The sequence below is a fragment of the Ascaphus truei genome, chromosome 1 (genome assembly GCF_040206685.1).
Source record: "Ascaphus truei isolate aAscTru1 chromosome 1, aAscTru1.hap1, whole genome shotgun sequence".
NCBI lineage: Eukaryota > Metazoa > Chordata > Amphibia > Anura > Ascaphidae > Ascaphus > Ascaphus truei.
Window position 1 is genome coordinate 401,068,941 of NC_134483.1, and position 13,205 is coordinate 401,082,145.

The 13,205-nt window shown below is 45.5% G+C and overlaps 1 protein-coding gene across 3 annotated transcripts in view; it reads right to left on the minus strand.

Annotated features, from left to right (window-relative positions):
* The window catches only part of GUCY1B1 (guanylate cyclase 1 soluble subunit beta 1), a 128,334-nt gene extending 116,986 nt beyond the window's left edge, over window positions 1-11,348 (minus strand). For 2 of the 3 annotated variants that reach the window (XM_075612738.1, XM_075612718.1), the window contains exon 1: window positions 11,129-11,345. Coding sequence is in view for 2 of the 3 variants with exons in the window: in XM_075612718.1 (XP_075468833.1) it covers window positions 11,129-11,131 (3 nt within the window). In the remaining variant the exon portion in view is untranslated. Of the gene's footprint in view, window positions 1-11,128 lie in introns of all 3 variants that reach the window. The other variant, XM_075612728.1, reaches the window with a different exon arrangement.
* Window positions 11,349-13,205: the final 1,857 nt, after the last annotated feature.

Here is a 13,205-nt window from a genome sequence, read left to right on the forward strand (position 1 = left end):
GTACCAGAATGATGGGAAGAAAAAAGTATGGAGAAGGCTTGGAACGGCTCATGATCCCAAGCATATCACATTGTCATGATAGGCTTGCCAGGCGTGTAATAAAGGGGTCAACCCCCAGTTGGCAGCCCCTACAATCGTGCAGGATGCGAGGGGTTAATGTAATCATATACATGTATTTCTGCAGCCCCTGCTTCAGCACAAAATGCATTCCCCTTTGTTTTATGTGTTCCCGCCCTGTGACGTGATTGCACCAAACATCTACACTGGGATCAGGCCGGGAGGGAAGGGGTTAACTGTATTTGAATGTTTATGGCCCTTTGTTCCCCTTCACGCCTTTTTGGCCACCATTTGCAGTGGCATACAGAATGCCATGTATTCCTATGCAGAGGTTACAGGGCTGTGGCAATTACTGCTGGTTTTGAAATGAGGTTTCGGACCTAAAAACATTATCTCTGGGTTGGTAATACGAGGAGGGCTGAAATTTGGCCACGAGGCAGAAACCCCAGAGTCAGGATTGCATGGCAGGTTTCAGCCCTCTCAGATTAACCGAACTGAGTATTTTCGATATATATATAAATTGTGATATATTTCTGTAAAGTCAGGGCTACCCAATTAGCCCACGAAAGTTCCTGGCCCTGTGGAATTGTAATGAGCCATCAGGTGCCGGTGTGCCTGCGTGCTTTGTCCGGATCAAGGCTTCACCTCTCAGATTGAGGATGCAGGGGGGAGAGATAGCAGGACCTGGCTGTTTATGTTTAAGGGCCACAAATCACACTTCCAGTCAGCCTTTCCTCTGTGAAGAAATACAGATGGTAGACTCAGAGGCACAAGGCTTAAGAGTGGGGTGCACTAAATGGGACTCTGACTGACAGTGTGTGCGCATGTCCCACCTACCAGGGGGCATGTACCAGCTTGCTTCCCACGTGAGCTGGCAAAAGTTAATTGGGTCCAGGTAATTGTTCTCCAATACCTGGGTCCCAATGTTAAGGAGTAGAGGCTAAAATCTATTTAAATGACTGTAAGCCCTCTACCAGTTGTTTTCGTTTGTATCCTGTATTGCTGAATGAATTGCTAGCCTGAATCCTGGCTACTTCATGGTCCCCACCCAAGTAAGTGTAAATATTCCGTTTGCTATTTGTCCAACATTGTGTGTCCAACTTATTTGAAGGAATACAATCTCTTTATCATATCACAGTCGTATTCAATTCAACCCAGTAATTTGGTGTATATTATAACCCTGTAAGCTATCGTGACAGACATCATCTGTAAAACACGGTGGAGGCAGTGTGATGGCATGGGCATGCATGACTTACAATGGCACTGGGTCACTAGTGTTTATCGATGATGTGACAGAAGCAGCCGGATAAATTCTGAAGTGTATAGGGATATATTGTCTGCTCAGATTCAGCCAAATTCAGCGATGTTACAGATGGACAATGACCCAAAATATACTGCGAAAGCAACCCAGGACTTTTTTAAGGCAAAAAGTGGAATATTCTGCAATGGCCGAGTCAATCACCTGATCTCAACCCGATCGAGCATGCATTTCACTTGCTGAAGACAAAACTTAAGGTAGAAAGAGCCACGAACAAACAACAACTGAAGACAGCTGCAGTAAAGGCCTGGCAAAGCATCACAAAGGAGGAAAACCCAGTGTTTGGTGATGTCCATGCGTTCCAGACTTCAAGCAGTCATTGCCTGCAAAGGATTCTCGACAAGGTATTAAAAATGAACATTTTATTTATAATTGTGTTAATTTGTCCAATTACATTTGAGCCCCTGAAATAAGGGGACTGTGTATGAAAATGGTTGCAATTCCTAAACGTTTCATACAATATTTTTGTTCAACCCCTTCAATTAAAGCTGAAAGTCTGCACTTCTATTGCATCTCGGTTGTTTCATTTCAAATCCATTGTGGTGGCGTACAGAACCAAAATTATGAAAATTGTGTCAGTGTCCAATTATTTCCGGACCTAACTGTATGTACAGTATATGTCATGGCATACAGCACACCAATGGAGTGTCCCCAAAGTACATTGGGTGCCAAGCACCAATACCCTGATGTCCTTCTCCTAAAGTTAGGCCCCACCCAAAAGTGTAGGAGATAGCGCTATCCCGTGGAGTGTTGGTGCACTTAGGTGAGGTACCAACGAGTACACCAGTACTCGGTGCGGCCGACTTAGCAACAGGGATCCGCAGATCCAGCAACGTAATCCATGTTTACTGACACTAGACAGTAAAATGGGGAAGCATCCCTAGCTAAGAGGGCCTTCCTTGAAGCAACCACAAGCTACTGTGAGTCGGGGCCTTGCTGGGGCCTAGGGGGGATCTGGCATTGTCCAGGAAAGCACTGCTCCCTGGACACTACCTGCTCCTCTGAGGTCCCTCTTCCGACTGGCGTGGTCTCCTGAGCATGCCAAATGTATATTTTCCCGAACAGGGGAACTCTGGAACCATATTGGCTGCACACCAACACCTGACTAACTGCCCCTGTTCTTTGTGGGGCTTGAAGTCCCAGTGGAGACTCTGGGTGTAATGGTCGCCGCATGTCCTTGCTACTGCGCATTCGTGACACACACAATGGCGGTGCCCTGTCCGGGGTCCCACCGAAGAGCTCCGGCGACCAGGTTGCCTGTGAGTGGCCATTTGGTCACGTTAAAGTCACTACTGGGCACAAAACGTGGACTTCTTGGGTTCAATGGTCAGCTTGTTGAAGCCACGGGTGATGGTTCTTGAGGCACAGGCCTATTACCCAGTGCTCCATCGGGAGGTGCCCACCAGTCTCCATTGGACCCAGCGGAGGTTCCACCTATAGGATCTCGGCTGGACTCTATTTCTGAAGCGGGAGTCTCAGGGGACTCTTCTGGCTCACCGGCTGATATTAAAGTCTCTGGTTTAGGGTCACTCTCTCCCACTTGGTGAATGGGCAACAAATGATTTCTGTGCCAGACCTTTACACAACCATCCACGTCTTGAATGTGGTAGAGCGGGAGGCCTGGCATCTGTGGTTCTACTTTGAAGGCCCTGTAATGCCAGCGGTCGGCCAGCTTGTGTTTGCCGGGTATTCCTAGGTTACGTAGGAGAATTGCGTCTCCAGGGCCTTAATTCCCTGTATTGGACCTGTATTGGACCTTGTGGTCATATTTCTCTTGTTATTGGCGTTCAGCTGGGCGGAGGTCTTCTCTGCTATTTGATATGCTCTTTGTAGGCTGCCTTGGAGTCGTTGGACGTATTTGAAATGCGCAGTATAAGGTACCCCATCGGAGTGTAACCTGTGGATTCATGCCGGGTGCAATTATATGCATGCACCATCGCTTCCACGTGCCTGCTCCATATAGTCTTTTGTGAGCTCTTAGGGTACCTATCATGTTGAGCAGCAGACGACCCGGTAGAGGAGGCCACCCTCTATTTTGAATTTGTCCCACTTTCTCATGAGGATTGTGAGAGTGTCGGTGGGGGCCCGTTTCACCCAAGAGGGATTATTCTGATGTAGGGCCTCGCGTATAACGTTTGCCACTGTATCATGTATCTGCGCATGTACTATCTCTTTCCACTTCAGGAGATTGTTCGGAAGTAATTCCAGACCATCAGGGTGACAGTATGCTGTGGGGAGCGCCTGTGGTCAGCATCCCAATGAATCTGCTAATCTCAACTCGGAAATGTGACTTTATATTCTACGGTGGCAGCCGTGGAGCACATGGCCCACATCCCGGGTCCAGGGATATCTTCCCAGGGGCCGTCGTCTTGCGCCGTACTCAGTCCAGGTCTCCTGGATAGAGCATCTGCTCCTATATTTAGAGGCTTGGGATTGTATTTCAAGGTGAATTGGTAGTTGGATATTGCCGCCCGCCATCTGTGCCCTGTAGATCCAACTTAGCAGATGTAAGAATGTATGTTAAAGGATTGTTGTTAGTTCGTACTTCAAACTGAACACCGTACAAACAGTCGTGTAGCTTCTCCACGACTGCCCACTTGAGGGCTAAGAACTCAAGTTTATGAACCGGGTAGTTCTGTTCACTTGCGGTTAGTCTTCAGCTCACGTACTTCTGGTGCAGGAAGGCTCCCAGTCCGTTGAAACTGGCATCCACATGCAGGATGTATGGTTTCTCCGGATCGGCATAGGCCAGGACAGGGGCTTCCGTCAGGCTTTTCTTGAGTCCTGTGAATGCTTTTTCGCATGCATACGTCCACTTGTCGCCGAAGGGTGCTCGTGGGGAATGGTTTTCTGCCGAGATTCCTCTGGGTAGATCTTTAGTAGATTGTTGAGGACCTTGGCTTTGCTAGAGTATCCTTCTACAAACCGACGATAGTACACAGAACCCCAGAAAGGAACACAGATTCGACCTTAGCAGGGTCAGTAGCCACTCCATCGCCAGACACGATGTGACCTATGTAGGTGACGGATGATTGGCAGAACCGGCACTTGTCCAGGGACAACTTCAGGCCTTCCTTGCCCAGTGTATCTAACACCTTCAGGAGGAGTTCCTTGTGTTCTTCAAAACTTCTTCCGAACACGATGATATCCTCAAGGTCTTCTCCATCAACTGCTAGAAAGTCGCTGGGGTACCACAAATGTCTTGGGGCATTCGGATAAACTGATAGAAGCCGAGGGGGCAGGCGAACGCCGTCTTTTCCTGGTCTTCAGAGCTCATGAGGACCTGGTAGTATCCAGATCTCAGGTCCAGCACGCTGAACCATTGGCTTCCCGTCTGCGCCTTGAGGATCTCCTCTATCCGCGGCAGAGTGTACTGGTCAGGAATGGTATGCCTGTTCAGAGTCTGGTAGTCTACGCACAGACGGACCCATTTTTCTTGCGTACCACCATTATTGGAGAGGTGTAGGAACTTCAGGATTCGGTTACTATGCCTGCTGTCTCCATCTCATTCAGGACATGCCTCATGTCTTCCACATCTCTGGGGTCGATATGTCTGAAACACTCCTGGAATGGCGTGGTATTTTTCAGATGAATCGTGTGCTGGGCGTTCCTGCTGCAGCCCACATCCATCTCACTAGTGGAGAACACCTCCCGGTGTTCCTCCAGCTTACCCTGCAGCCGTCTCTTCCAGTCTTCAGATAGGCTCGATTCCCCGAAATCAAACTGTAATTTGGCAGGCCTTTCTCACACGGCAGCTGTGTTTAAAGGCACCATTGGTTCCACGGTGGTAACCGGGTATATCTGACCCAGTCTCTGGTCGACCTCAAATGGTACCGTATGAGGGGAGATGTTTTGGATAGTCACCATAACTCTCTCCAGAATGGAGGATCTCCACTCCCGTATCTATGAAACTATCTTGTACCCTCTCTTGATATCCTCCACGGTTGTGGTCTCGAGAGAGAAGAATCGATTTCCTGTGTCATGTTTCCAATAGGCAGTGACAGCTTCCATGCGCCTCACTCCCCCTGGTGGAATCTCGATCAACCCTTCCGTGTGATTGAAGATTTCTCCATAATCCTCTTCTGTCGCGACCCTGTAGCACTCTTCTTTGAGCACCGGATGGATCTGTAGAGAAGATAAGGGTTGTTCACTCACCTCGTGAAGATAAGCCCAGATCACGGCCCACACCACATCGGCGTTGGTCCCCAGTATGATTGGCAAACTCGGGTGTTCCTGAGGCTCGGGACATACTGTATCACATCCATGGGATGAGTCTTGTTGATTTTTAACTGCAGAATAGTTACCCGTACTTGTACCACACCATCAATAGGGTGATCTGCCTGGCTGAGACCCTACAGTTTCATTCTCTTGGCCGACTGCAAGGGCAGATGTTTTAAGTACTGGTCACAGAAAGGCTGGTAGATGATAGTCACCCGAGATCCGGTATCAGCAAGGCTGAGGAATATATGCCTTACAATAGGACTCTTATGATGGCGGCTGTACTGTAGTCGTCTTGTTGGAGTTCTTTGTCTCGGTTGTGCTCCGGAACGTTCTCCGGTATATTCTCCGGTATTGTGGAGAGTGATTGCATTGCCTGTATGGTGAAGGATGAGGCTCCAGTGGGGGGTCTTTTGGGCTTTGAACAGTAATGTGCAAAATGACCTTGTCGACCACAATGGTAGCAGCGGACAGCACGGTTGGCGTCAAGGTCAGGATAAGGTTCTTCTAGGCACCCTGGGTGCAGAGAAAGGCATCTCTGACGAAGGAGGGTCCTTGGCATGGTCTGTCTCCGTGAGTTTTTGAATCGATTTCCCCTTGTCTCCTCGTGTGGGACTCCTTTGAGTGAGTCACATGTCTCTCACCCTTGGAAGAGTTGCGAGACGTTCTGGAAGGATAGGCCCGCAAGGTGATCTCTTGAACTTGCACTCTATCGATAGGTCTTCAAAAGAAAGCAGAGATTCTGGAGAAAGGGTGCAACTGATACCTATAGCAACCGGGTGCATAGGCAATGTGTAACTTGTGGCCTATTTGCTGCATATTAGCAAAACCCGGGAGTGGCCTGAGGCAGCCAAGGACTTCTCGAGGGGTTGTGCCAGAGGGCATGTCCCCCACTACGACTACATGGCAAGGAGACTCATTGAGCTGCAGGGCCCAGTCACAGACCTGTTGCTTAGAAGGGGAGAATATTTTTGATTTGCAGTGTGCACTACGGATTCAGGCACCCAGGTCTGAATCTCAGCAGCACCTCCAAATCTAGCCCTTGTTCCCCCGTAACTAAAGGGGCAACCGGACCTGCCATTAAACTTTTGGCTCACAGAAGGCCTGAGCCTCTGCCACTGGGAGCCTGGGATGATAATGTGTTCACTTCGGTGCAGCTCCTCCATCTGAGAGGGATCCCAATTTAGCAGGTTAAGCCCCTCACAGTAACAATGTAAACAGTAATACCCACACACATAGATAAATAACAACCTTTACTGAACATATATCACAGTACTCTGTAACACACAGTATATGTGTAAAAGTCACAGCATACAGTACACCAATGGAGTGTCCCCAAAGTACACTGGGTGCCAGGCACCAATACCCTGATATCCTTCTCCCAATGTTAGGCCCACCCAAAGTGTAAGAGATAGCACTATCCGTGGAGTGTTGGTGCACTTAGGTGAGGTACCTGCCGAGTACTCCAGTACTCGGTACGGCCAACATAGCAACAGGGATCGCCAATCCAGCGACGTCGTCCGGCACCAATACCCTGATATCCTTCTCCCAATGTTAGGCCCACCCAAAGTGTAGGAGATAGCGCTATCCGTGGAGTGTTGGTGCACTTAGGTGAGGTACCTGCCGAGTACTCCAGTACTCGGTACGGCCAACTTAGCAACAGGGATCGCCAATCCAGCGACGTCGTCCAAGATGGCGTCCGCCTCCATGTGGGGTGAATTATGGCGTGGATAATATCACCATGCAGAGTCTCTTACAAGTAGATGATCTGGTCAGACCACAGGCCGCAATCATCATGTGGTGTCTTCACTGTGTGTCTGACACTAGACAGTAAAATGAGGAAGTGTCCCTAGCTAAGAGGGCTTTCCCTGAAGCAACCACAAGCTAATGTGAGTCGGGGCCTAGCTGGGGCATAAGGGGGGGAGATCTGGTCTTGTTCCGGGAAGCACTGCTCCCTGGATACTACCTGCTCCTCTGAGGTCCCTCTTCTGACTGGCGTGGTCTCCTGAGTGTGCAAAATGTATCCTTTCCTGAACAAGGGAACCCTGGAGCCCAATTGACTGTGCACCAACACCTGACTAACTGCCCCTGTGCTTTGTGAGGCTTGTAGTCCCCGCAGAGCCTCTGGGTGTAATGGCCGCCCCATGTCCTTGCTACACCACAATGTCGGCGCCCTGTTCAGGGTCCCGCCAAAGAACTCCAGCGACCGGGTTGCCCTTAAAACCTCCCTGACTGCTCTGCATGTTTCCTGCTTGTAGCGGAGGTAAGGAGGGCTAAAGGGAGGACCGGGTTACACTTCTCAACTCACTTTTCCAGCTATACACCCTTGTCATTCCTTCTCATTTTCCCTATTTGTATCACACACTATCTGTATTTTCTTCCCTGTCGCTCTCCATGTTGCAGTCATCTACCATCCACCTGGATCTACCTCCCATTGTGCCTTCTAGACACATTTGTTGCCTGGCTTCCACACATCCTTTCCTATATTCCCCCATTCTCATTCTACAGGACTTTGACAATCCTAATGCTCCAGCTGCCTCCCATCTCCTCTCCTTAACATCCTCATTTCATCTCTCCCAGGGGTCCAATTCTCCTTCACATAGTGATGGTCAGTCACTTGAACTTGTGACCTGCTCCTTCTCTAATTCCTTCAACTCATAGTACCCACCCTCTGATCACCATCTCCTCTTCTTCTCACTCACTCTTCTCACACCTAGCGGAATGTACGCAACATAGACATTTCTCAGCTTTCTAGATCTTTGCAAACCCTTCTTTCTCCTCTAACCATTGTCACCTGCCCTACTGTATATCATTGTTTGCATTTCTTCCACTGCATAGAGAAAAGAGGAAACAAAACAGTAATATAGCCAATAGCATGGGATACGTCACATGTATGCCGTGCCTAAGGGGTTAAAATGTAGAAACACAATGTGTGCTATGTGTGAGCTACTGTACAGTTAAAATGGTTAAAAAAAAACAGAAGTGCTCTAAGAAAGTGCAAGAAAAAATATATATGCTTCCCAAACTTATTGCTGCAGCTAGATGCCTAATCATATTATTTCCACCTCTGCAATATTGCTAAAATACGTCCCGTCCTCACGAAACAATGCCCCACATTTCTTACTCACACTTATTATATCCCAACTTGACTACAGTACACTGCAACCTGCTTCTAGTTAGTCTTCTCTTCTCTTTTCTGCTGTCTGTCTCCTCTCCTTTCCACTCTAAATGCTGCTGCCAGGCTAATTTACCTCACTAACCGCTCTTTTGCTGTACCATTGTGCAAGTCACTACCTTTACCCTAGAAAGTCAAAATCAAGACACTTGTGCTCACCTAGTACAAGGTTATACTGCTGCGACCATGTTTATCCTACAACATACCCGAATATTTTCGGGCATGTTTTCCGATGGTCACGGGCCTTCTCCGCACGGCCCGAAAGCGGTCGAAAACAGCTGATAACAGCTGATAGCGCTGATAGCGCTAATAGCGCTAGACAAAGAAAGCGCTTAGCGCTAACAATGGCAATGCCTGCAGGCGCACAAAACGTCCGAGAAACGGCCGTGAATGGGCCGCATCATCCCGCGATTTGCCCGCGATTTTTAAAATCGTGGGGAAAAGGCAGCAGAAGAATAAAGGCGGCCGCCACTGTAATGTACATAACACGTCTCCTCTCCACATCTCTGACCTCATTTTCAAGTACACTCCCACACATAGTCTATGCTCTTGATCGACGTCTCTCCACCTCGTTTATTAATTCCCCTCACTCCCACCTCCAAGACTTTTCCCGTGCTGCACCCCAACTCTGGAATTCTCTACCGTGCATAATCACACTCTGCTCTACCATACATACATTTAAAAGTTCCTTAAAAACACACTTTTACAAGGAGACATATCCAACACTGTTCTGATGTTGATGGCCAAGACCTTGCTAAGAAACTCACACTATTCCTTGTCTCTTCACTCCCTTCCTTCTAGATTGTAAGCTCCATGGGGCAGGAACCTCCTTCCTATTGTCTCAGTTCGCCTTAACAAATATGTACTCTTTTGTCATTCTATGTTATTGTCTGCCCTTCCACATTGTCCTTTGCTGCGGAAAATGTTTGTGCCAAACAAATAAAAGATAATATTATGGACACTTTGTGATATCCTGCATTATAATAAGATGTGTTCTGTTATTTATGGGAATAATATGATGATCTACATCTCTATGTGGCAAATCTGCCTCGTATTTTGGGGACATATGTATTACAAACATAGCAGTCTATTTCATCAAACCCATATATAGTTCTTAAACCTATATACTGTAGTTCTTCACGTCTCACATATAGTCACTTACGTAATTTGCACATGAGGAACGTTGATAAATGAGGCCTATTGCCTATGAAAACATCTGCAACGAGCCCAATATAACTGAGCACAAAGCAATTATTTTCATATTTTAAGGGAGAAAAAATAAAAAATTACCTATTTGATTTGCTAAAGTTCTCTCTTTATTTCTGCAGCATACAGTATTTTATGCAGGTTAAAAACAAATGCATTTATAATACGCAGAAACAAATAGCTGGGGATCTCTTTAAAATGCTATACTACAATTATTTGTAATAAATGGCAAAGTGTTAACCCCTTCACTGCTAGAGGGGCTTTGCAATGCATTGCTGGTGCCTGTGGCAGTAAAGGGATTAATTTAATTTCCCCAGGATAAATGACTGCTACTACTGGTCATTTTATATTAGAGTCTAAAAATAAACTGAAGCCGTTAGAACCAATCCATGGCTTCCTTCCAATTTTGCATCCCACATATAGAACAGAAGCACATCTCCCTTATAATACCCCCAATTCACGATGCTAAAGGCAATTTATTAAAATAGAAAACGAGGGCAAAACTAGGATTCTTCCACAATGAAGCCAGCAGAGCTTCCTAAATAATGTTTTCCTCCAAAATATTGTGACACAAACATACAAAACAGGAAATCTAAGCACTATTAACATGTCCAGCATTCTATATAGTGGTATTCAGCCTGAATTATTGTAAGATGCATTTAATTAATTGCACATTCTTTTACATGTTATGTTCTAAAATTGGCAAAAAAGCTGCAACCTGGTAAAAAAAAAAAAAAATTAAAAGAGCTGTGAACTACTTTACAAAACATGGAGAGGCATGTTCACAGACAAAGGAAGAAACATGTAATTTTAAATCCATTATGGGGGATTGCTGTAAAAACAGATGATTTGTGTGGGTCGTTGGGTCATTATAGACATTCATCCACACGCACCAACTGTACTGTATGTTACATGCACTAATTTCTTATCATATGAAGCATACATGCAATCCCTCACATTATTTGTGCAATATCTTGTGTGCTCTCTTAAATTATATAACATGCAGATCATATAGTCTGCACTAGCATCGCCATTATTAAATATTATTACATTAATATTATTGGGGATTAATTGATACCCCTACACCAGACATCCAAGCTGTAGATTTAAATTGCAGTACAATGGAATATATATATATATTTAAAAACACTTACCATTCTGATTGTATAGGATTATCCTTTCCACTGTCAAGAAGGGTAATGGAATATAATGAGTTACTTAGTGACAGCTTCTACAGCGCTAATGAAGCTTAGCACAGCAGTGAGAGCAGACACAGGCACACAGGCACACAGACCCGCCTCCTTGTTGATGGACACTTGCTGTCAGCCAATCGCTGCACCAGACTGAAGAATGTTTCCCCTCTCTTGACGTCTCAGTAATCACAATCAGCGGAGGACGCCTGAAATGACAATGAGCTCTGCAGAAGGAGCAGGGGATCTGCTGCTGCTGCTGCTGCTGCTGCTGCTGCTGCTGCTGCTGCTCCTCCTGTTGTTGCTACAGCAACAGCAAAGTCAATTTCAAGACCACCAATGCTTTATTTGTAAAGGGCTGGAGGGCTTTATAATAAATATGAGTTAGTTATGGTGCTGCATCAATTGGAAGAGAGGAAAATACTTGTCACAGTTTATGGAGGATATTGAGGTTGCAGTAATCCCATTAGGACATAAGTGTTGTAAGGGAACAGCACCAGATTTTTCAAAGAATCCAACTGAAAGCATTGGGATTTTCCCACTATTAAAAATAGCTAAAATGGCACTGTATTTGCAACTTCCTCGTGTGCAGTCTTTTCTTTTTAAATTAAACCTTCAATCTCATAAATATAAATAACAGATCATGGGAATAAGTGCTTTAGACATAAACATAACATTAAGGAAGAGGAGTCCCTGCTACGAGGAGCTTACAATCTAATTGGTAGGTAGGGAGAACGTACAGAGACAGGAGGAGGGAGTTCTGGTAAGTGCGTCTGCAGGGGGCCAAGCTTTATGTGCCATGTGTTCAGAATAGCCACAGTGCTATTCGTATGCTTCTTTAAGCAAGTGTGTCTTAAGGTGGGTCTTGTTTTTTTGTTAATGGCATGGGACGGTTTTCCAATTCCCACCGTATACTGAGCAGTGCTAAGCCATTATATATTAAAGGAAAACATTTGATCTAAAAATAAAACATAACGAGGTATCTGATGATAGTGACTTCTGTAGGGTTAATGACAGCTAGGATTTTTCAGTACAACCCAAGCAGTCAGTTGGCCACAGCCTGGCCATTAATACATGCTCTGTGCCAGCCAATCACCATTGAAAGAGTGAGGAGTTTTTCCTCTCTTCACATTTGAACAGCAGCCAATTGTCAGCTGAGGAAGCAACTGGGATGCACAAAATGACAAAGAGCTTTATAGAGTAAACAGTGGAATTGTTGCTTTAGTTGTTGCTACAGCAACAGCTAAATCAGTTGAAGACATTGTTGACATTGCCATTGTTAACTTTTTTTAAATACCAGATCAGTGTTTCTCATCCCTCTCCTTAGGAAACTTCATGCAGACACGATTTTGGAATTACTAAACACACATGTCCAGTGTATGCACCAATCTTACATGTGAATGTGTGATTGGTTTGAACATGGTCTGGCTGGGGTTCCCCCAAGGAGAAGATTGTGAGATACTGTACCACAGGATTTCAAGGGAAATTCTTTAACAAATTGTAATCTACCTCCTGCAGCATAAAAATTAATAGAAAATCTTTTTTTTTTATCATTTAATAAATACAGCCTTTGATTACCTTTATTGAAAACGAATTACCTAAACTGCTGATCAATTTGTTCTCCTGTGATCGATCAGCAAAATCCTGCTTCCCAGGGTTCACTAAATGGGGTCCTTTCAGTTAATTCAGTCATTGAAACTCAGCAGAAACAATGTATTCTTATATTACTAAGATAACATTATCTATTGTTACAGTTTGCCGCTCAAACTGCTGGGAATATTGGCAACAAATGATCACAAACAGGAAAGTGCAGTGCAAATATCTTGCACTGCCGGGAAAGTGTTTAAAACCTTCTATAGAATTCAGAGGGTTATCAGTAGGTTAAAATAGCATTAATAGTTTAATTAAAAAAATGGAGTAAGTTTCTAATACTACAGAACTGATTTATTAAAGAAACCACACATCTAGTATATTGTATGAACTGCTCCTCTAACCATCAAAACATTTTGCGTTTTTTTTTTCTTTTTCCGAAATATCAAAC